Genomic DNA, 24,671 nt, shown 5'->3' with positions numbered 1-24,671 from the left:
GCAAGCTGTCATGTGCCTTTTACTGAGAAGTGGCTTCCGTCTGGCCACTCTACCATAAAGGCCTGATCGATGGAGTGCTGCAGAGATGGTTGTCCTTCTGGAAGGTTCTCCCATCTCCACAGAGGAACTCTGGAGCTCTATGAGAGTGATCATCGGGTTTTTGGTAACCTCCCTGACAACGGTCCTTCTCCCCGATTGCTCAGTTTGGCCAGACTGACAGCTTGGTGGTTCCAAACGTCTTCCATTTAATAATGATGGAGGCCACTGTGTTCTTGGGGACCTTCAATGCTGCAGAAATGTTTTGGTACTCTTCCCCAGATGTGTGCCTTGACACAATCCTGTCTCGGAGCTCTGCGGACAATTCCTTCAACCTCATTGCTTGGTTTTTGCTCTGACATACTCTGTCAACTGTGGGACCTTATATAGACAGGTGTGTGCCTTTCCAAACATATCAAATCAGGTCTGAAAACTTATGTAAATAAGGTATTTCTGTCATTATGGGGTATTGTGTGCAGATTGATGAGGGGGGGAAAATCTTGTAATCCATTTTAGAATAAGGCTGTAACGTAACAAAATGTGGCAGAAGGAAAGGGGTCTGAATACTTTCCGAATGCACTGACACACACATATTGACACACAAATTCGACAGGACTTAGGACGTTGGGAGATCCTTCGCCAGTAAGCTTGCGGTTTGCTAGGGCGTTGTGGACAAGGATGGTGGAGAGACGTAAGCTGTGAGCTCCTGCTCTGAGGGTTGCGTGTTCAATCCCAGTACTAAGGCGAGAGAGAGACAGAGACAGAGACAGAGAGGCTAGGCTAGACAGATGATTGAAATATAGTGAATCAATAGAGCACCCGTATGTTATATGGTTAACCTGAACCACCTTCTGTGGTGTGTAAGAATGTGTGTTTGTGTCTGTGTTTCTGTGTTGTCATTGCAGCTCTCTGATTCCGAGATGTGGCTTCATATTATAAAATGACAATTCTTCCTGGAATGTGGACACTCCACTTCTTGACTGTGCTGCTCTAACACTCCCCCAACACACACACACACACACACACACCTAGTGTACTTCCATACTAGTCTACATACTATAGAACTGGCCATGACCTTATCGTTATGTGCTCTAGGACCATAGGCTACATCTTCACATACAGTATGTCACAGTCTCTCTTTCTTTCTCTGTTGCATGTTGATCTCCCTGATAAGGCATTAAATCCCTGTGTGTGTGTGTGTGTGTGTGTGTGTGTGTGTGTGTGTGTGTGTGTGTGTGTGTGTGTGTGTGTGTGTGTGTGTGTGTGTGTGTGTGTGTGGTTCCAGAGGGTTGCACTTCCATCCATGTCCACTAGGTGTTGCTGTGGGCAGCCGAGTCATGTCTAAGGGACATTTGGCATAAATCAAATCAGATCAAATCAAATCAAATTTTATTTGTCACATACACAAGGTTAGCAGATGTTAATGCGAGTGTAGCGAAATGCTTGTGCTTCTAGTTCTGACAATGCAGTAATAATCAACAAGTAATCTAGCTAACAATTCCAAAACTACTACCATATAGACACAAGTGTAAGGGGATAAAGAATATGTACATAAAGATATATGAATGAGTGATGGTACAGAGCGGCATAGGCAAGATACAGTAGATGGTATTGAGTGCAGTATATACATATGAGATGAGTATGTAAACAAAGTGGCATAGTTAAAGTGGCTAGTGATACATGTATTACATAAAGATGCAGTAGATGATATAGAGTACAGTATATACATATACATATGAGATGAATAATGTAGGGTATGTAAACATTATATTAGGTAGCATTGTTTAAAGTGGCTAGTGATATATTTTACATAATTTCCCATCAATTCCCATTATTAAAGTGGCTGGAGTTGAGTCAGTGTCAGTGTGTTGGCAGCAGCCACTCAATGTTAGTGGTGGCTGTTTAACAGTCTGATGGCCTTGAGATAGAAGCTGTTTTTCAGTCTCTCGGTCCCAGCTTTGATGCACCTGTACTGACCTCACCTTCTGGATGATAGCGGGGTGAACAGGCAGTGGCTCGGGTGGTTGTTGTCCTTGATGATCTTTATGGCCTTCCTGTGACATCGGGTGGTGTAGGTGTCCTGGAGGGCAGGTAGTTTGCCCCCGGTGATGCGTTGTGCAGACCTCACAACCTCTGGAGAGCCTTACGGTTGTGGGCGGAGCAGTTGCCGTACCAGGCGGTGATACAGCCCAACAGGATGCTCTCGATTGTGCATCTGTAGAAGTTTGTGAGTGCTTTTGGTGACAAGCCGAATTTCTTCAGCCTCCTGAGGTTGAAGAGGCGCTGCTGCGCCTTCTTCACAATGCTGTCTGTGTGGGTGGACCAATTCAGTTTGTCTGTGATGTGTACGCCGAGGAACTTAAAACTTACTACCCTCTCCACTACTGTTCCATCGATGTGGATAGGGGGGTGTTCCCTCTGCTGTTTCCTGAAGTCCACAATCATCTCCTTAGTTTTGTTGACGTTGAGTGTGATGTTATTTTCCTGACACCACACTCCGAGGGCCCTCACCTCCTCCCTGTAGGCCGTCTCGTCGTTGTTGGTAATCAAGCCTACCACTGTTGTGTCGTCCGCAAACTTGATGATTGAGTTGGAGGCGTGCGTGGCCACGCAGTCGTGGGTGAACAGGGAGTACAGGAGAGGGCTCAGAACGCACCCTTGTGGGGCCCCAGTGTTGAGGATCAGCGGGGTGGATAGGAGACATAGATTCAGCAAATCTAACAATCTAACAAAATCCTTTGTATGTGTCTTCCAGGCTCCAATGGTGTAAGCTGACGCATCACCGTGGGGGATTCTGACACTGCACACAGGTGAGAATAGCTGCCAAAAGAGTCACACAGCTATATATGGTTCTTAGTACCTTCTGTATTGTCAACAGTGTCATATTGAGCTCATAGAAACTGAATGGGAATACAGAGAGCTAGAGAGGTATGAGTTATCTATGAGTTTTCCATGTAGCAGGTAGCCTAGTGGTTAGAGCAGTGGGCCAGTAACTGAAAAGTTTCTATATCGAATCCCCGAGCTGACAAGGTAAAAATCTGTCGTTCTACTCCTGAGCAAGGCAGTTAATCCACTGTTCCTACACTGTTCCTAGGCCGTCATTGTAAATAAAAAAGCTCTATCAAGCTCTATCTCCCTCCAGGCCAGTAAGCTCCAGATCTATCTCCCTCCAGGCCAGTAAGCTCCAGCTCTATCTCCCTCCAGGCCAGTAAGCTCCAGCTCTATCACCCTCCAGGCCAGTAAGCTCCAGCTCTATCACCCTCCAGCCCAGTAACCTCCAGCTCTATCTCCCTCCAGGCCAGTAAGCTCCAGCTCTATCTCCCTCCAGGCCAGTAAGCTCCAGCTCTATCTCCCTCCAGGCCAGTAAGCTCCAGCTCTATCACCCTCCAGGCCAGTAAGCTCCAGCTCTATCTCCCTCCAGGCCAGTAAGCTCCAGCTCTATCTCCCTCCAGGCCAGTAAGCTCCAGCTCTATCTCCCTCCAGGCCAGTAAGCTCCAGCTCTATCTCCCTCCAGGCCAGTAAGCTCCAGCTCTATCACCCTCCAGCCCAGTAACCTCCAGCTCTTTCCCCATCCAGCCCAGTAACCTCCAGCCCAGTATATATCCCTCTAGCCCAGTAACCTCCAGCTCTATCCCTCTCCAGCCCAGTAACCTCCAGCTCTATCCCCCTCCAGCCCAGTAACCTCCAGCTCTATTGCCCTCTAGCCAAGTAACCTCCAGCTCTATCCCCCTCCAGCCCAGTAACCTCCAGCTCTATTGCCCTCTAGCCCAGTAACCTCCAGCTCTATCCCCCTCCAGCCCAGTAACCTCAAGCTCTATTGCCCTCCAGCCCAGTAACCTGCAGCTCTATCCCCTCAAGCCCAGTAAACTCCAGTCCAGTAACCTCCAGCTCTATCCCCCTCCAGCCCAGTAACCTCCAGCTCTATTGCCCTCCAGCCCAGTATCCTCCAGCTCTATCGCCCTCCAGCCCATTATCCTCCAGCTCTAACCCCCTCCAGCCCAGTAACCTCCAGCTCTATTGCCCTCCAGCCCAGTATCCTCCAGCTCTATCACCCTCCAGCCCATTATCCTCCAGCTCTATCCCCCTCCAGCCCAGTATCCTCCAGCTCTATCCCCCTCCAGCCCAGTATCATCCAGCTCTATCCCCCTCCAGCCCAGCAACCTCCAGCTCTATCGCCCTCCAGCCCAATATCCTCCAGCTCTATCCCCCTCCAGCCCAGTAACCTCCAGCTCTATCTCCCTCCAGCCCAGTAATCTCCAGCTCTATCCCCCTCGAGCCCAATAACCTCCAGCTCTATCGCCCTCCAGCCCAGTAACCTCCAGCTCTATCGCCCTCCAGCCAAGTAACCTCCAGCTCTATCTCCCTCCAGCCCAGTATCAGAAGGCAGGGGAGGGTATGAGAATGGTGTCTAGGCCCTGAAGCCCAGCAGCATGTCAGGTAACACCTTTAAAATACATTGAAGTATTCAAATGCCTATTTCATCTCTACAGGAACAGTCTTTTTGGGTGGTGCATGTCACAGCACAGAACAGAATGCTGCACTTGCCTGGGTCAAAATCCCTGGGGGATTTTTTTATTTACCTCATTCAATTGAAGAAGATTTATTTTTGTATCCTCATCAGGGCTTTTGATCCAGACGAGTGTGGCCATCTGTGTTGTGTTGTGACCTCACAAAAAGAGACTGCATCTGTATCTGTTTCTAAATACTTTATGCTTCTTGTTTCTAGAGCAAGGAGACAAATGCACCACCCCCCGCTGGAAACATGAGGCCATGCAAAATGGTACAGTTCTATTCCTCTCTCTCAACTATTATATATGTCTATCTACAGTATCTACATGGTACAGTTCTATTCCTCCCACTCAACTATTATATCTGTCTATCTACAGTATCTACATGGTACAGTTCTATACTATTATATATGTCTATCTACAGTATCTACATGGTACAGTTCTATTCCTCCCACTCAACTATTATATCTGTCTATCTACAGTATCTACATGGTACAGTTCTATTCCTCCCTCTCGACTATTATATATGTCTATCTACAGTATCTACATGGTACAGTTCTATTCCTCCCACTCAACTATTATATCTGTCTATCTACAGTATCTACATGGTACAGTTCTATACTATTATATATGTCTATCTACAGTATCTACATGGTACAGTTCTATTCCTCCCTCTCAACTATTATATATGTCTATCTACAGTATCTACATGGTACAGTTCTATACTATTATATATGTCTATCTACAGTATCTACATGGTACAGTTCTATTCCTCCCACTCAACTATTATATCTGTCTATCTACAGTATCTACATGGTACAGTTCTATTCCTCCCACTCAACGATTATATCTGTCTATCTACAGTATCTACATGGTACAGTTCTATACTATTATATATGTCTATCTACAGTATCTAAATGGTACCGTTCTATTCCTCCCTCTCAACTATTATATATGTCTATCTACAGTATCTACATGGTACAGTTCTATTCCTCTCTCTCAACTATTATATCTGTCTATCTACAGTATCTACATGGTACAGTTCTATTCCTCCCTCTCAACTATTATATCTGTCTATCTACAGTATCTACACGGTACAGTTCTATACTATTATATATGTCTATCTACAGTATCTACATGGTACAGTTATATTCGTCCCTCTCAACTATTATATATGTCTATCTACAGTATCTACATGGTACAGTTCTATTCCTCCCTCTCAACTATTATATCTGTCTATCTACAGTATCTACATGGTACAGTTCTCTACTATTATATATGTCTATCTACAGTATCTACATGGTACAGTTCTATACTATTATATATGTCTATCTACAGTATCTACATGGTACAGTTCTATTCCTCCCACTCAACTATTATATCTGTCTATCTACAGTATCTACATGGTACAGTTCTATACTATTATATATGTCTATCTACAGTATCTAAATGGTACAGTTCTATTCCTCCCTCTCAACTATTATATATGTCTATCTACAGTATCTACATGGTACAGTTCTATTCCTCTCTCTCAACTATTATATCTGTCTATCTACAGTATCTACATGGTACAGTTCTATTCCTCCCTCTCAACTATTATATCTGTCTATCTACAGTATCTACATGGTACAGTTCTATTCCTCCCTCTCAACTATTATATCTGTCTATCTACAGTATCTACATGGTACAGTTCTATACTATTATATCTGTCTATCTACAGTATCTACATGGTACAGTTCTATACTATTATATCTGTCTATCTACAGTATCTACATGGTACAGTTATATTCTTCCCCCTCAACTATTATATATGTCTATCTACAGTATCTACATGGTACAGTTATATTCCTCCCTCTCAACTATTATATATGTCTATCTACAGTATCTACATGGTACAGTTCTATTCCTCCCACTCAACTATCATATATGTCTATCTACAGTATCTACATGGTACAGTTCTATTCCTCCCACTCAACTATTATATATGTCTATCTACAGTATCTACATGGTACAGTTCTATTCCTCCCACTCAACTATTATATATGTCTATCTACAGTATCTACATGGTACAGTTTTTAATCTGTCTGTCTGGTTTGTGGGGTTACACTAAAGTAGTGTTTCTTGTCTAAGGCATCTGGTATCCTCCACATTATGCATTTGTTTGTGATGGGACTAAAGTTGTCAGCCTGCTTCATTCAGTTCGGCTGGCGGCGAGCCGAAGTTGGCTAGGCGAACCAAACGAGTGTGCTCACATACTCCCTTAAAATACCTTCGCTGGAAAAACAAGAAAAAGCAGCTCTAGTACCATTTGTCCATTTGTCCATTGAGATTATGTTTCTTATAATTCATCTGAAATGGCTTGAGAAATCTGTCATAAATGTTCACGTTTTTGCTAAGGAGATCTTAGTTGTGCAATTTTATATCTAACTAAGATGTTTGGTGCAGTTTGCATGAAAATGAGTCATCTCTCATTGAATGACAACAAAGACTTTATTGAAAAATCCCTACAGTTGACCAGTTACGGACGAAGGGGCGTAGACTTTGGCTGGCCTCTGGAAAAAAAGTTGTGTGCCCGAACTGCCAACAAAACCCTTACTGAAGTCCAAAATAAATAAAAACCTCCACAAAATGTCATCATAATATATGCACAAACTCTTCCAAACTGCTTCGGATGGGAAGCATGCAAACGCCTTAAGGGGGCCAACGTCTTACATTGGGGGTAGTCGAGCAACAGAGTGAAGAAACACTGCACTCAGAATATCGTTTGTCGTTGGAGAATTACATGTACCATTGACAGGTATCTGACCCTATTGAATTTCATATTATCTAATGGGCCAACACATGTATATTTCATACAATTAAGGTAGAAGGAACAGGCAGAACTTCAGGGATATTCTAAACCTCTTTGTAGCAAATTACATATGAATTAGAGATCCAATTCTTAAATCATTTCCCCGTGTCAGATACACCCTGATCTTCCCTTTCATTCTCGGAAAGCTGTGTGTGTCTACTGGCCTTACTGACAGAGATCTGAAGTAAATAGTCATGTCTGAGGGAGATAGCGTCATGTCATACCAGCTGGCTACTCTTTGTGTCTGTGTTTTATTCACATCTAGATGTCCAGGCTGAATATGGAAACCGACAGGGTTTGGTTGGGTCCTCTCTGTCGCTGTTTAAAGAGGAGAAGCTCCTCCGCACCCTGCGCTTGCAGAGGATCACATATGCGTTTTTTTGTGCCAATGTTGTAGCCTCAAGGCCTTAGTCAGAGCCTTACATGTGCCATACAGGTTACATGTGTGTTAGTGTTACCTGGCAGAGGATCAGTGTGCTTGATGAGGTCAAAGACATTCACGTGTCACAAATTTTGCTACTGGTAACAAACAGTGGCTTGCGAAAGTATTCATCCCCCTTGGCATTTTTCCTATTTTGTTGCCTTACAACCTGGAATTAAAATAGATTTTGAGGGGTTTGTATCATTCGATTTACACAACATGCAACATTTGTGAAACAAACAAACAAAAAAAACAAAACAGAAAACTTGGGCGTACATAGATATTCACCCCCCCCCAAAGTAATTATTTGTTTAAATGTTAATTAAAAAAAAAAATTGATTTAACTAGGCAAGTCAGTTAAGAACAAATTCTTATTTTCAATGACAGCCTAGGAACAGTGGGTTAACTGCCTTGTTCAGGGGCAGAATGACAGATTTGTACCTTGTCAGCTCGGGGATTCGAACGTGCAACCTTTTGGATACTAGCCCAACGCTCTAACCCACCTTTTGCAGCAATTTCTGAAGGTAATTGGTTGCACCAGATGTTATTTAGGGTCTTCATACCAAAGGGGGTGAATACATATGCACACCACTTTTACGTTTTTTATTTTGTATAATTTTTTTAAACAAGTAATTTTTTTCATTTCACTTCACCAATTTGGACTATTTTGTGTATTTCAATTACATGAAATCCAAATAAAAATCTTATTTAAATTATAGGTTGTAATGCAACAAAATAGGAAAAATGCCAAGGGGGATGAATACTTTTGCAAGGTACTTCTGAAGTAAAGTAGTCTAATTCTGTGGTTCTGTCTTCTACACAATGTATTTTACACTCTTAGAAAAAAGGGTTCCAAATGGGTTATTTGCGGAGGGATAGGGTTCTACCAAGAACTGTTTTGATCAGAACGACCCTTTTTGGAAGACAGGTTCTTTGTGAGGCAAAGGGTTCTAACTAGATACCTAGAACCTTTAACATCCTAAGAACTGTTTATGGAAGAAAGGGTATTTGTCACGTGCGCCGAATACAACCTTACAGTGAAATGCTTACTCACAAGCTCTAACCAACAATACATTTAAACACTTCAAAAATAAATAAATACATGTAAAAAGAACTACCTGTACCAGTACAGAGTCAATGTGCGGGGGCACCAGTTAGTCGAGGTAATTGAGGTAATATGTATGTACATGTAGATAGAGTTATTAAAGTGACTATGCATAGATAATAACAGAGAGTAGCAGCAGTGTAAAATAGGGGGGGACAATGCAAATAGTCTGGGTAGCCATTTGATTAGATGTTCAAGAGTCTTATGGCTGGGGTAGAAGCTACATAGAAGCCTCTTTGACCTAGACTTGGCGCTCCGGTACCGCTTGCTATGCGGTAGCAGAGAGAACAGTCTGTGACTAGGGTGGCTGGTGTCTTTGACAATTTTTTGAGCCTTCCTCTGACACCGCCTGGTATAGAGGTCCTGGATGGCAGGAAGCTTGGCCCCAGTGATGTACTGTGCCGTACACACTACCCTCTGTAGTGTCTTGCGGTCGGAGGCCGAGCAGTTGCCATACCAGGCAGTGATGCAACCAGTCAAGATGCTCTCGATGGTGCAGCTGTAGAACCTTTTGAGGATTTGATGACCCAGGCCAATCTTTTCAGTCTGCTGAGGGGGAATATGTTTTGTCGTCCTCTCTTCACAACTGTCTTGGTGTGCTTGGACCATGTTCGTTTGTTGGTGATGTGGACACCAAAGAACTTGATGCTCTTAACCTGCTCCACTACAGCCCCGTCGATGAGAATGGGGGAGTGCTCGGTTCTCCGTTTCCTGTAGTCCACAATCATCTCCTTTGTCTTGATCACGTTGAGGGAGAGGTTGTTGTCCTGGCACCACACGGCCAGGACTCTGACCTCCTCCTTATAGTCTGTCTCTTCGTTGTCGGTAATCAGGCCTACCGCTATTGTGTCGTCTGCAAACTTGATGGTGTTGGAGTTGTGCCTGGCCATGCAGTCGTGGGTGAACAGGGAGTACAGGAGGGACTGAGCACGCACCCCTGAGGGGCCCCCGTGTTGAGGATCAACATGGCGGATGTGTTGCTACCAACCCTTACCACCCGGGGGTGGCCCGTCACAAAGTCCAGAATCCAGTTGCAGAGGGAGGTGTTTAGTCCCAGGGTCCTTACCTTAGTGATGAGCTTTGAGGGCATTATGGTGTTGAATGCTGAGCTGTAGTCAATGAATAGCATTCTCACATAGGTGTTCCTTTTGTTCAGGTGGGAAAGGGCAGTGTGGAGCGCAGTAGAGATTGCACCATCTGTGGATCTGTTGGGACAGTATGCAAATTAGATATCGTGCACCAGCTGTTGTTTGCAAATATACATAGACCCTCACTCCTTGTCTTACCAGAGGCTGCTGTTCTATCCTGTCGATACAGTGTATAACCCACCAGCTGTATGATGTTCATGTCGTCGTTCAGCCCCGACTCAGTGAAACAGAAGATATTACAGTTTTAAATGTCCCGATTTAATGTAATCGATTTTGTTTTCCAATGATTGCCAATAGAACGGATGGCAGTGGGGTTTTGCTCGCTCACCTATGAATTCTCAGAAGGCAAATGACGAGGATTTGGGCCTGTTGCCAGGAATATACTTCACATCCGACTCGTTAAAGGAAAAAGCTTCTACCAGTTCATGGGGAGTAATCGCTGTTCTGATGTCCAAAACTTATTTTCTGTCATAAGAGACGGTAGCAGCAACATTATGTACAAAATACGTTAAAAAACAAGTTACAAACAACACAAAAAAAAATAACAAAATAGCACTGTTGGTTAGGAGCACGTAAAACGTCAGCCGTCCTCTCCAGCGCCATTCTAAGGCAAAAGGGGTTCTATATAGAACCATATATAATATTTCCCATCATGCTTTATTGCAGGAAGCTTTTTAGAATTGTTTGTTTTACTGTAATATCTGTGTTTTTGCATGTACATTGCTTGGTTGATTCATATTAAGATACATGACATACAGTTTTTAAATTAATCTGTTCTGTTAGTAATTGCATTGACTACAAGTTTAGATGATTGAGGTAGTCTCAGTTTCTCATCTTCCCTACCCTAGCATTCATTCTGAATGCATGTTGCAGGTGATTAACAATTCCACTTGTTGGATATCCTAACTCTGGCTGGATTCTAATAGGAATTACACATCACTTTGCAAGCCAGCATAATGTGACTTGCAGGCCTGATGTGGCCTGTAAACCAGTAGATTCATAGCACCACTGTGTTAGGTTATAATTAGACCTACAAATGAGTGGATTCGGCTATTTCAGCCACACCCGTTGCTGACAGGTGTATAAAATCGAGCACACAGCCATGCAATCGAGCACACAGCGATGCAAACAAAGAATGGCCCGTACTGAAGAGCTCAGTGACTTTCAGCTTGGCACCGTCATAGGATGTCGCCTTTCCAACAAGTCAGTTCGTCACATTTCTGCGGATGCCAGGAGAACGCTACCTGCCCGAATGTAAAGTGACAACTGTAAAGTTTGGTGGAGGAGGAATAAAGGCATGGGGCTGTTTTTCATGGTTCGGACTACGCCCCTTAGTTCCAGTGAAGGGAAATCTTAATGCTACGGCATACAATGACATTCTAGATGATTCTGTGCTTCTAACTTTGTGGCAGTTTGGGGATAGCCTTTTTATGTTTCAGCATGACAATGCCCCCGTGCACAAAGTGAGGTCCATACAGAAATGGTTTGTCGAGATGGGTGTGGAAGAATTTGACTGGCCTGCACAGAACCATGACCTTAACCCTATTGAACAACTTTGGGATGAATTGGAACGCCGGCTGCGAGCCAGGCCTAAACGCCCAACATCAGTGCCAGATATCACTAATGCTCTTGTGGCTGAAAGGAAGTGTCCCCGTTTTTAATGTTCCAACATCTAGTGGAAAGCCTTCCCAGAAGAGTGGAGGCTGTTGTAGCAGCAAAGGGAGCTGTTCAACTACAGGAGTCAACATATAGTGTATGTAATGTATTGGCTGGTGGAACCGTTCATAGACACACATACACACACTCCCCTCCTTTAGTGCTCCATTTTTAGGTTCTGTTTTGAATAATTCAGTTCTCTGTCTCACATCCAGATGGATGCGGGACACAACATGCCAACTGTGGCTTTGTCTGTCTGTCTCTCTGTTCTGTAGCTCTAACTGAAGCCTTCTAAATGTCTGTCTGTCTGTCTGTTCCTCCTTCTCTCTCTCTCCATCTCTTTCTCCTTCCTCTCTGTCGCCCTCTTTCTCTCCTCTGTCTCTCTCTCTCTCTCTCTCTCTCACACACGCTCACACACGCACACACACGCACACACACACACACACACACACACACACACACACACACACACACACACACACACACACACACACACACACTCACACTCACACTCACACTCACACACACATTCACACACACTAGGCCTGCTTGTTTATATTCAAATGTCATGCCCGGCAGTAGTATCAGCCTCATTCAGGCCACCAGTGCATCTAAGGACAGGACAGTAGTTTGTGCGTGTATGTTTGTGTGTCATGCCCTTCTCACTGTGCCAGGCTGGTTCTGAGCAGACAGCTACTCCACACCAGCCTGTAGCCGTTTCATTTTCATCATCTGTATGAAGTGTGTATAGGTGTTGGAGTTCCTGAGGTTTTGGTCAGATGATCTTCCCAACAGCATGCAAAACAGCACTTTAGGTGGAAGCCTATCCAGCACTGTGTCAAAGTTGGCTAGCTAGAGCTTCCACTGATTGGTTATCACAAAGGCAATGTCACTGATCATTTCCATAAAGATTGTTTTTACAATTCTTAACTCTCCAACAGATTGCACAATGTCTAGAGCTAGAGCTTCCACTGATTGGTTATCACAAAGGCAACGTCACTGATTATTTTTTTTACAATTCCCTCCAACAGATTGCACAATGTCTCTTAATGTCTCCTTCTTCCTTTGAAAATAACTGATTGACTTCTGGTAGTTTAGGTGCTCAAAGTAGTCAACAACGTGAATATTTTTATATTGATCTGGTGAGGTGTTTAAGGGACATTTGTGTGTGTGTGTGTGTGTGTGTGTGTCCATTCAGGCATCAGAGTGACTGTGATGCATATGATTTGATGAGTCCGGTCACCGGAGGGTTAGTTTGTAGCCCTCTGAGGAACGGTTCATTTGGAGGAAGGTTTGTTACGCATGACACCAAAGCGTTGGCATATTCTTCCGCTTTTGTCCTCTCGTTAACAGTGACCTTACTGTTCTCCTCTGACACGTGTGGTCACAGAATGATATGTTACTTATAATATATGTATAGTTATAGTATCAACCCTTCATGGTTGTTCAAGGGCTTATCATTTAGACTTTTTCCCTAACGTCTTTGTCCTTATATGCCAGATCTTTCCCCAGATAATTCTGTCAAGGCTTCACTTAGTCATTTACTGCGTCCCAAATGACAGTGAAGGACCAGAGCCCAATGGAGATCTGGTCAAATGAGTGCATTGGGTGTCATTAAAGGCACTAATTGCGTCATTGAGTCATTGCTTCATACAGTACATCTTGATAGGTGATTAACAGTAACGAACAGGAGAAGGGGGATTGGGGGGGGGGGGGGGGGGTGAGGAAGAGACTGGATTCGGATTCATTTATCTCCAAAATTAAAGTTTTCCCAGCTGGTCGTGATGACTCATGTTGTCTCATTCAACTGCGTCAGCTCATTCTGCTGTTGTTTTGTTGTCCATTTGGTGTACAGATGTCAGATTATCATTAGCAAGTATTAACACACATTCACGGACAGTGTAAGGGACAGGTCACCCAGTCTGTGGATGAGAAAAGACTTCAATCCATGCTTTGGTTTTGGTTACCTGGCCACTGTCACCAACCTCTAACTTTGGCATTTTAGTCCAAACATCTATACAAGACAATGAACCAGATAATAGCATATTTAACCTTTCTTAGTGACTTTATTGAGCTACTCAATCGGTTTCCGACACGTTGGGTGATTTGGGCCTGACTAGTTAGCAGTATTGACTACGAGCATCTGCTTGTCATTAACTATGACACTCATGACCCCATGGCCTAAGATTCACCCAAACAACATAAGTCCTGTTCTGAGAAGGCTTCTCCTGTGAGCACGTTGATAATGTGCGGACATTTACAACTGAAAACTTATCTAGTAGTAGTAGTAGTAGTAGTAGATCTAGTAGTAGTAGATGTAGAAGTAGGAGATGCAGTAGTAGTAGATGTAGTAGTAGTAGTAGATGTAGTAGTAATATATGTAGTAGTAGTTGATCTAGTAGTAGTAGATGTAGTAGTAGTAGATGTAGTAGTAGTATATGTAGTAGTAGTAGATGTAGATGTAGTAGTAGGAGATGCAGTAGTAGTAGATGTAGTAGTAGTAGATGTAGTAGTAGTATATGTAGTAGTAGTAGATGTAGATGTAGTAGTAGTAGATCTAGTAGTAGTTGATCTAGTAGTAGTAGTAGATGTAGTAGTCGATGCAGTAGTAGTAGATGTAGTAGTAGTAGATCTAGTAGTAGTAGATGCAGTAGTAGTAGATGTAGTAGTAGTAGATCTAGTAGTAGTTGATCTAGTAGTAGTAGATGTAGTAGTAGTAGATGTAGTAGTAGTAGATCTAGTAGTAGTAGATCTAGTAGTAGTAGATGTAGATGTAGATTTAGTAGTAGTAGATGTAGGTGTAGTAGTAGTAGATCTAGTAGTAGTAGATGTAGTAGATTTAGTACGAGTAGATGTAGTAGTAGTAGTAGTAGTAGTAGTAGTACGAGTAGATGTAGTAGTAGTAGTAGTAGTAGTAGTAGTAGTAGTAGATGTAGTAGTGGTAGGTGTAGATGTAGTAGTATTAGTAGATGTAGTAGTAGTAGTAGATGTAGTAGTAGTAGATTTAGTAGTAGTAGGTGTAGTAGATTTAGTAGTAGTAGTAGTAGATGTAGATGAGGTAGTAGTAGATTTAATAGTAGTAGATGTAGTAGTAGTAGTAGTATTAGATGTAGTAGTAGATGTAGATTTAGTAGTAGTAAATATAGTAGTAGTAGTAGATGTAGTAGTAGATGTAGTAGATGTAGTAGTAGTATATTTAATAGTATTATATTTAGTAGTAGTAGTAGATGTAGTAGTAGTAGATGTAGTAGATGTAGTAGTAGTAGTAGTAGATGTAGTAGTAGACTTAGTAGTAGTAGATGTAGAAGTAGATGTAGTTGTAGTAGTAGATGTAGTAGTAGTAGGTGTAGTAGTGGTAGGTGTATTAGTAGTAGATGTAGTAGTAGTAGATGTAGTAGTAGTAGTAGATGTAGTAGTAGTAGTAGATGTAGTAGATTTAGTAGTAGTAGTAGATGTAGATGAGGTAGTAGTATATTTAATAGTAGTAGATGTAGTAGTAGTAGTAGTATTAGATGTAGTAGTAGATGTAGATTTAGTAGTAGTAAATGTAGTAGTAGATGTAGTAGTAGTAGTAGATGTAGTAGATGTAGCAGTAGTAGTAGTAGATTTGATAGTAGTATATTTAGTAGTAGTAGTAGATGTAGTAGTAGTAGTAGTAGATGTAGTAGTAGACTTAGTAGTAGTAGATGTAGAAGTAGATGTAGTAGTAGTAGTAGATGTAGTAGTAGTAGGTGTAGTAGTGGTAGGTGTATTAGTAGTAGATGTAGTAGTAGTAGATGTAGTAGTAGTAGATGTAGTAGTAGTAGTAGATGTAGTAGTGGTAGGTGTAGTATTAGTAGTAGATGTAGAAGTAGATTTAGTAGTAGTAGATTATGTAGTAGTAGTAGTAGGTGTAGTAGTGGTAGTAGGTGTAGTAGTGGTAGGTGTATTAGTAGTAGATGTAGTAGTAGTAGTAGTTGATGTAGTAGTAGATTTAATAGTAGTAGATGTAGTAATAGTAGTAGTAGTAGTAGATGTAGTAGTAGATGTAGTAGTAGTAGTAGTAGTAGTAGTAGTAGTAGTAGTAGATGTAGTAGTAGTAGATTTAATAGTAGTAGATGTAGTAGTAGTAGTAGTAGTAGTAGATGTAGTAGTAGTAGTAGTAGATGTAGTAGTAGATGTAGTAGTAGTAGATTTAATAGTAGTAGATGATGTAGTAGTAGTAGTATATGTAGTAGTAGTAGATGTAGTAGTAGATGTAGAAGTAGATGTAGTAGTAGATGTAGTAGTAGTAGATGTAGTAGTAGTATATATAGTAGTAGTAGATTTAGTAGTCGTAGGTGTATTGGTAGTAGATGTAGTAGTAGATGTAGTAGTAGTAGTAGTAGTAGTAGTAGATGTAGTAGTAGTAGATTTAGTAGTAAATTTAGTAGTAGTAGTAGTAGTAGAGGAGGAAGTAGTAGTAGTAGTATTAGATGTAGTAGATTTAGTAGTAGTAGATTTAGTAGTAGTAGTAGTAGTAGTAGATGTAGTAGTAGATGATTTAGTAGTAGTAGATTTAGTAGTTGTAGATGTAGTAGATTTAGTAGTAGTAGATTTATTAGCAGTAGTAGATGTAGTAGTAGATTTAGTAGAAGTAGATGTAGTAGTAGTAGATTTAGTAGTAGTAGTAGATGTAGTAGTAGTAGATGTAGAAGTAGATGTAGTAGTAGTTGTAGATGTAGAAGTAGATGTAGTAGTAGTAGTAGATGTAGTAGTAGATCAAGTAGTAGTAGGAGGTATGATCAGGCAGCACTGTGGACTGTTGTGGCACAAATTACTTTATAGATAACTTTTGAAAAACGATGGAACTTCAAATTAACACATTAGCTAGCACTATTGATGGAAGTGTATAAATATATGTTTAGTTTAGTACCAGAAAATATAAAAGTGTCATTAGTGGTACAAAACAGCAAGGAGAAACCCCCAGGAAAATAATATTGTTATTGGATGTTAACCCTCTTGACACCTGTGAGCTAGTATAGTGATAAACCTAATATACTTTTGACTCACTCACTTTGGGGTGAACACTGGTGTGTTAATTGAGAATCATTGGGCCTCTCCAATAGTTTGCCTGGGTTCACCCCATCCTTGTGAGGGGAGGTTGTCCAGGGGCCTGGTGTTAGCCTGGTGTCCTCCTCAGGTAACACGGTGTTGGACGGGGACATCTGGCTCAGGATAACATGTCAAACCAGGCCCTATCCTTGCAAGACTGAAGCCTGCCATCTGAAAATTGTTCTTGACCAGCTTTGAACCCTCTGAGACCTCAAGTGATCGATCAGGGAGGGAATATATTAGGGACAAGCCTGCTTCGGCTTCCAGTATCGACAGGTGCTGAGGAACGAGGTTGAAGACTCTCCCGGGAATGTTGTTGCTGAGAACCTGGATGGACTGGACAACCAAGTTTGGGCCGTGGGGCATTACCACCAAGAGGATATACTGTATATACTCATACCTATAGATCCACTGACCTTTCTGTGAGACCTCGGAAATAGCATATGAGCCAAAATGCTTATTTCGGAAAAACAGTCACCTCACCTCCGTGGACCAGTTAACGGTTCAAGCCTGGCAATGCCTGTGTCTGGAGGAGCAACCAGTCGTGCTCCTCAAATGCTCCCATGCTTTGGGTGAGTTTTGAGTAGATATCAGCGTTTATGTTTCGAGTGAGATATATATATATATTGTTTTATTTATTATTTTAAATTCAGGAGAGATTTCAATTGAGTGAAAAAGCAATTTTATGCTGCTTATGAAGAAATAGTCACTCCTCTATGGTGTGTGCATGGCATCTAAGGTTGAAATGATGCCTTTTTACAGTGCCGTATTTGATTGTTGAATGACCGTGGCTGGAAGTATTTGGAGTTTTAGTAGTAAGCACCTCTTTGAAGGGTTTGTAGAGTAAATCATGTCATCAGAAGAGTGGATACAAAGAAACTCTGCTCTTTGAAACGTTAATACTCAGTAACAGTTACTTAGGTCCAGTTTAAGATGTGAATTTCATGGTGGTGCAACCCAGTAGACCAAAGGAACTAATGAATGAACCTTTTATTTGATCAGCCAATCCTGAAGGATCTGTCTAGAGTCATTACTATTGAAACATTATGGGGAGAAAATGTATTGAGTCAACATAGTTTCCACATTAAAAAATGAATCTTTATCAACATAATAACGTTGCATTAATGTTAATTGTTGGTTGAATTTGTGAAAAGTGAGTAATGTACACAGCTTTGGTCTAATGTCCCCCCTGATTTCAACCACAAATCAATAATTGGGTTTAAAAGTTTTGGTTTAATTTGAATTCATGTTTGATGACATCTCAGGCAAACAAACACAACAGAATTTAGACCTGACTCTTTTTCTATTTCTGTAAGAGTTATATCATTAATGATTATGTTATATACATGGCAATTTTGGTCCAGAAAGTATGCAATCCCAAAATAAACAAGTTGATCGGTGTGAAGTGTGTTTATGGTCTGTTTCAATTCAGTGTAAAACTATAATTCACTTTTTTGTATATAATGTATGTAAACTTTGTGTAAATTCCTCTGTCTGTTTCTGTCTCCATATGTTGTCTACTGCTAGCAGCACCATATCCCCATGTAAAATTCAGTGTAAATGTACTTAGTGAATAAAGGTGATTCTGATAATGTTTGGGTTGTAGGTCAGGTTAAAAACAAGTTCTAGCTCTACACCGATCGACTCCTTAGATAAAAAAATAGTAACACTATATACAAAAAAACAGATGGAAAAAGAGGGAAACAAAACACCCCAAACTAAGAATAATACACTTATCTAGAACAGATTGCAGAGTATTGACAGGATTTATAGTGTCTGATAGACACTTGACATTTTCTGTCTCGAGTCCTCTAAGAAACACAAATGAGATTAAGGGCCACAGAGGACTTCACCTCATCAAAAAGTTAAACTGGTATCAAGGGCCTCTTTAGGAGCAGATTTGCCTCAAAGGGCCTTACTTTTAGCAGCTGTTATGTGTTGATCGTGTTACAGTCTTAGCCACAGTCGTCTGAGCCCAACTCCGTTGGTGTGTCACTGGTCACAAAAGGATAGCTGGTCACGTCGATACATCTTTTTAGAGGGATCCACTGGATGCATCCCAAATGGCACCCTATTCCCTTTACAGTTCACTGTTTAACCAAAAATTATATGTACTCTGGTCAAAAGTAGTGCACTAAAAAGGGAATAGGGTGCCATTTGGGACACATACACTGTGGTTAGGTGATTATAGTGCGTCTTTGTCTTGTAAACACACGTCTGTTCAGCATCTTCATTGATTAATTAATTGATTGTTCAGAATCACCTTATATGCACATTTAACTCTGGATCCATTAGTCTAGTACTGAAAATAGAGAAGGAAAAAAATATATACAGTGGGGCAAAAAAGTATTTAGTCAGCCACCAATTGTGCAAGTTCTCCCACTTAAAAGATGAGAGAGGCCTGTAATTTTCATCATAGGTACACTTCAACTATGACAGACAAAATGAGAAAAAAAATCCAGAAAATCACATTGTAGGATTTTTAATGAATTTATTTGCAAATTATCGTGGAAAATAAGTATTTGGTCAATAACAAAAGTTTATCTCAATACTTTGTTAAATACCCTTTGTTGGCAATGACAGAGGTCAAACGTTTTCTGTAAGTCTTCACAAGGTTTTCACACACTGTTGCTGGTATTTTGGCCCATTCCTCCATGCAGATCTCCTCTAGAGCAGTGATGTTTTGGGGCTGTTGCTGGGCAACACAGACTTTCAACTCCCTACAAAGATTTTCTATGGGGTTGAGATCTGGAGACTGGCTAGGCCACTCCAGGACCTTGAAATGCTTCTTGCAAAGCCACTCCTTTGTTGCCCGGGCAGTGTGTTTGGGATCATTGCCATGCTGAAAGACCCAGCCACGTTTCATCTTCAATGCCCTTGCTGATGGAAGGAGGTTTTCACTCAAAATCTCACGATTACATGGCCCCATTCATTCTTTCCTTTACACGAATCAGTCGTCCTGGTCCCTTTGCAGAAAAACAGCCCCAAAGCATGATGTTTCCACCCCCATGCTTCACAGTAGGTATGGTGTTATTTGGATGCAACTCAGCATTCTTTGTCCTCCAAATACGACGAGTTGAGTTTTTACCAAAAAGTTATATTTTGGTTTCATCTGACCATATGACATTCTCCCAATCTTCTTCTGGATCATCCAAATGCTCTCTAGCAAACTTCAGACGGGCCTGGACATGTACTGGCTTAAGCAGAGGGACACGTCTGGCACTGCAGGATTTGAGTCCCTGACGGCGTAGTGTGTTACTGATGGTAGGCTTTGTTACTTTGGTCCCAGCTCAGGTCATTCACTAGGTCCCCCCGTGGGGTTCTGGGATTTTTGCTCACCGTTCTTGTGATCATTTTGACCCCACGGGGTGAAATCTTGCGTGGAGCCCCAGATCGAGGGAGATTATCAGTGGTCTTGTATGTCTTCCATTTCCTAATAATTGCTCCCACAATTGATTTCTTCAAACCAAGCTGCTTACCTATTGCAGATTCAGTCTTCCCAGCCTGGTGCAGGTCTACAATTTTGTTTCTGGTGTCCTTTGACAGCTCTTTGGTCTTGGCCATAGTGGAGTTTGGAGTGTGACTGTTTGAGGTTGTGGACAGGTGTCTTTTATACTGATAACAAGTTCAAACAGGTGCCATTAATACAGGTAACGAGTGGAGGACAGAGGAGCCTCTTAAAGAAGAAGTTACAGGTCTGTGAGAGCCAGAAATCGTGCTTGTTTGTAGGTGACCAAATACTTATTTTCCACCATCATTTGCAAATAAATTCATAAAAAATCCTACAATGTGATTTTCTGGATTATTTTTTCTCATTTTGTCTGTCACAGTTGAAGTGTACCTATGATGAAAATTACAGGCCTCTCTCATCTTTTTAAGTGGGAGAACTTGCACAATTGGTGGCTGACTAAATACTTTTTTGCCCCACTATGTGTGCATTTATGGCATGATTACTCTACATTTACAGTGCCCTCGGAATGTTTTCAGACCTTTCTCCTTTTCCAAATTTTGTTACGTTACAGCCTTATTCTAAGATCGATTAAATGACATATTTTCCTCATCAATCTACAAACAATAACTCATAATTTTATTTTTTTATATTTTTCACCTTTATTTAACCAAGTTGAAAACAAGTTCTCATTTACAATTGCGACCTGGCCAAGATAAAGCAAAGCAGTTCGACACATACAACAACACAGAGTTACACATGGAGTAAAACAAACATGCAGTCAATAATACAGTAGAAAAATAAGTATATATACAATGTGAGCAAATGAGGTGAGATAAGGGAGGTAAAGGCAAAAAAAAGGCCATGGTGGCGAAGTAAATACCATATAGCAAGTAAAATACTGGAATTTGCAGTGGAAGATTTGCAGTGGAAGAATGTCTAAAGTAGAGATAGAAATAATGGGGTGCAAAGGAGCAAAATAAATAAATAAATACAGTAGGGGGAGAGGTAGTTGTTTGGGCTAATTTTATAGATGGGCTATGTACAGGTGCAGTAGTCTGTGTGCTGCTCTGACAGCTGGTGCTTAAAGCTAGTGAGGGAGATAAGTGTTTCCAGTTTCAGAGATTTTTGTAGTTCGTTCCAGTCATTGGCAGCAGAGAACTGGAAGTAGAGGTGGCCAAAGGAAGAATTGGTTTTGGGGGTGACCAGAGAGATATATCTGCTGGAGCGCGTGCTACAGGTGGGTGCTGCTATGGTGACCAGCGAGCTGAGATAAGGGGGGACTTTACCTAGCAGGGTCTTGTAGATGACCTGGAGCCAGTGGGTTTGGCAACGAGTATGAAGTGAGGGCCAGCCAACGAGAGCGTACAGGTCACAGTGGTGTGTAGTATATAGGGCTTTGGTGACAAAACGGATGGCACTGTGATAGACTGCATCCAATTTATTGAGTAGGTTATTGGAGGCTATTTTGTAAATGACATCGCCGAAGTCGAGGATCGGTAGGATGGTCAGTTTTACAAGGGTATGTTTGGCAGCATGAGTGAAGGATGCTTTGTTGCAAAATAGGAAGCAAATTCTAGATTTAACTTTGGATTGGAGATGTTTGGTGTGAGTCTGGAAGGAGAGTTTAATGTCTAACCAGACACCTAGGTATTTGTAGTTGTCCACATATTCTAAGTCAGAACCGTCCAGAGTAGTGATGTTGGACAGACTGGCAGGTGCAGGCAGCGATCGGTTGAAGAGCATGCATTTAGTTTTACTTGTATTTAAGAGCAATTGGAGGCCACGGATGGAGAGTTGTATGGCATTAAAGCTTGTCTCTAGGGTTGCTAACACAGTGTCCAAAAAAGGGCCAGAAGTATACAGAATGGTGTCGTCTGCGTAGAGGTGGATCAGAGACTCACCAGCAGCAAGAGCGACATCATTGATGTATACAGAGAAGGAGTCGGTCCAAGAATTTAACTCTGTGGCAGCCCCATAGAGACTGCCAGAGGCCCGAACAACAGGCCCTCCGATTTGACACACTGAACTCTATCAGATAAGTAGTTGGTGAGGCAATCATTTGAGAAACCAAGGCTATCGAGTCTGCCGGTGAGGATGTGGTGATTGACAGGCCTTGGCCAGGTCAATGAATACGGCTGCACAGTATTGTTTCTTATCGATGGCGGTTAAGATATTGTTTAGGACCTTGAGTGTGGCTGAGGTGCACCAATGACCAGCTCTGAAACCAGATTGCATAGCGGAGAAGGTATGGTGGGATTCGAAATGTTCGGTAATCTGTTTGTTGACTTGGCTTTCGAAGACCTTAGAAAGGCAGGGTAGGATAGATATAGGTCTGTAGCAGTTTGGGTCAAGAGTGTCCCCCCATTTGAAGAGGGGGATGACCGCAGCTGCTTTCCAATCATTGGGAATCTCAGACGACAAGAAATTGAGGTTGAACAGGCTAGTAATAGGGGTTGCAACCATTTCGGCAGATCATTTTAGAAAGAAAGGGTCCAGATTGTCTAGCCCGGCTGATTTGTAGGGGTCCAGATTTTGCAGCTCTTTCAGAACATCAGCTGACTGGATTTGGGAGAAGGAGAAATGTGGAAGGCTTGAGCGAGTTGCTGTGAGGGGTGCAGTGCTGGTGACCGGGGTAGGGGTAGCCAGGTTTAAAGCATGGCCAGCCGTAGAAAAATGCTTATTATAGTGGATTTATTGGTGGTGACAGTGTTTCCTGTCCTCAGTGCAGTGGGCAGCTGGGAGGAGGTGTTCTTATTCTCCATGGACTTTACAGTGTCCCAGAACTTTTTTGATTTTGTGTTGCAGGAAGCACATTTCTGCTTGAAAAAGCTATCCTTGGCTTTTCTAACTGCCTGTGTATATTGGTTTCTAGCTTCCCTGAAAAGTTGCATATCACGGGGGTTGTTCGATGCTAATGCAGAACGCCATAGGATGTTTTTGTGTTGGTTAAATGCAGTCTGGTCTGGAGAGAACCAAGGGCTATATCTGTTCCTGGTTCTACATTTTTTGAATGGGGCATGCTTATTTAAGATGGTGAGGAAGGCATTTTTTAAAAATTAACCAGGCATCCTCTACTGACGGGATGAGATCAATATCCTTCCAGGATACCCCGGCCAGGTCGATTAGAAAGGCCTGCTCGCTGAAGTGTTTCAGGGAGCATTTGACAGTGATGAGTGGAGGTTGTTTGACCGCTGACCCATTACGGATGCAGGCCATGAGGCAGTGATTGCTGAGATCTTGGTTGGAAACAGCAAAGGTGTATTTAGAGGGCAAGATGGTAAGGATGATATCTATGAGGGTGCCCGTGTTTACGGCTTTGGGGTGGTACCTGGTAGGTTCATTGATAATTTGTGTGAGATTGAGGGCATCAAGCTTAGATTGTAGGATGGCTGGGGTGTTAAGTATGTTCCAGTTTAGTCGCCTAGCAGCACGAGCTCTGAAGATAGATGGGGAGCAATCAGTTTACATATGGTTTCCAGAGCACAGCTGGGGGCAGAGGGTGGTCTATAGCAGGCAGGAAACAGTGAGAGACTTGTTTTTAGGGAGGTGGATTTTTAAGAGTAGAAGTTAAAATTGTTTGGGTACAGACCTGGATAGTAGGACAGAACTCTGCAGGCTATCTTTGCAGTAGATTGCAACACCGCCCCCTTTGGCTGTTCTATCTTGTCTGAAAATGTTGTAGTAAGGGATGGATATTTCAGAATTTTTGGTGGTCTTCCTAAGCCAGGATTCAGACACCGCTAGAACATCCGGGTTGGCAGAGTGTGCTAAAGCAGTGAATAAAACAAACTTAGGGAGGAGGTTTCTAATGTTAACATGCATGAAACCAAGGCTATTACGGTTACAGAAGTCATCAAAAGAGAGCGCCTGGGGAATAGGAGTGGAGCTAGGCACTGTAGGGCCTGGATTCACCTCTACGTCACCAGAGGAACAGAGGAGGAGTAGGATAAGGGTACGGCTAAAAGCTATGAGAATTGGTCGTCTAGAACGTCCGGAACAGAGAGTAAAAGGAGGTTTCTGGGGGCGAAAAAATAGCTTCAAGGTATAATGTACAGACCAAGGTATGGTTGGATGTGAATACAGTGGAGGTAAACCTAGGTATGAGTGATGATGAGAGAGACATTGTCTCTAGAAACATCATCGAAACCAGGTGATGTCATTGCATGTGTGGGTGGTGGAACTGAAAGGTTGGATAAGGTATAATGAGCAGGGCTAGAGGCTCTACAGTGAAATAAGCCAATAAAAACCAGAACAGCAATGGACAAGGCATTTTGAAATTAAGGAGAGCCATGCTTAGTCGAGTGATCATAAGGGTCCAGTGAGAAGTGAGGTTGGTTGGGGTCTCGGCGATTCAGACAGCTAGCCGGGCCATCGGTAGCAAGCTAGCAGAGGATGGAGGTCTGTTTTTAGCCACCTCGTGCG

General features: G+C 42.2%; 1 protein-coding gene across 5 annotated transcripts in view; it reads left to right on the top strand.

The window, feature by feature from the left end:
* Positions 1 to 24,671, top strand: part of LOC139373595 (thyroid hormone receptor beta) — a 154,598-nt gene that overhangs the window by 93,779 nt on the left and 36,148 nt on the right. For 4 of the 5 annotated variants that reach the window (XM_071114281.1, XM_071114282.1, XM_071114277.1 and 1 more), the window contains exons 3-5: positions 2,792 to 2,846; positions 4,406 to 4,473; positions 4,763 to 4,816. In XM_071114281.1, coding sequence (XP_070970382.1) covers positions 4,467 to 4,473; positions 4,763 to 4,816 — 61 coding nt within the window. In that variant the 5' untranslated portion in view covers positions 2,792 to 2,846; positions 4,406 to 4,466. Of the gene's footprint in view, positions 1 to 2,791; positions 2,847 to 4,343; positions 4,474 to 4,762; positions 4,817 to 24,671 lie in introns of all 5 variants that reach the window. The other variant, XM_071114279.1, reaches the window with a different exon arrangement.

Source organism: Oncorhynchus clarkii, chromosome 18 (genome assembly GCF_045791955.1).
Source record: "Oncorhynchus clarkii lewisi isolate Uvic-CL-2024 chromosome 18, UVic_Ocla_1.0, whole genome shotgun sequence".
Taxonomy (NCBI): domain Eukaryota; kingdom Metazoa; phylum Chordata; class Actinopteri; order Salmoniformes; family Salmonidae; genus Oncorhynchus; species Oncorhynchus clarkii.
The sequence above is the reverse complement of the archived record's forward strand: the minus strand, read 5'-3'. Positions and strand labels throughout refer to the sequence as shown.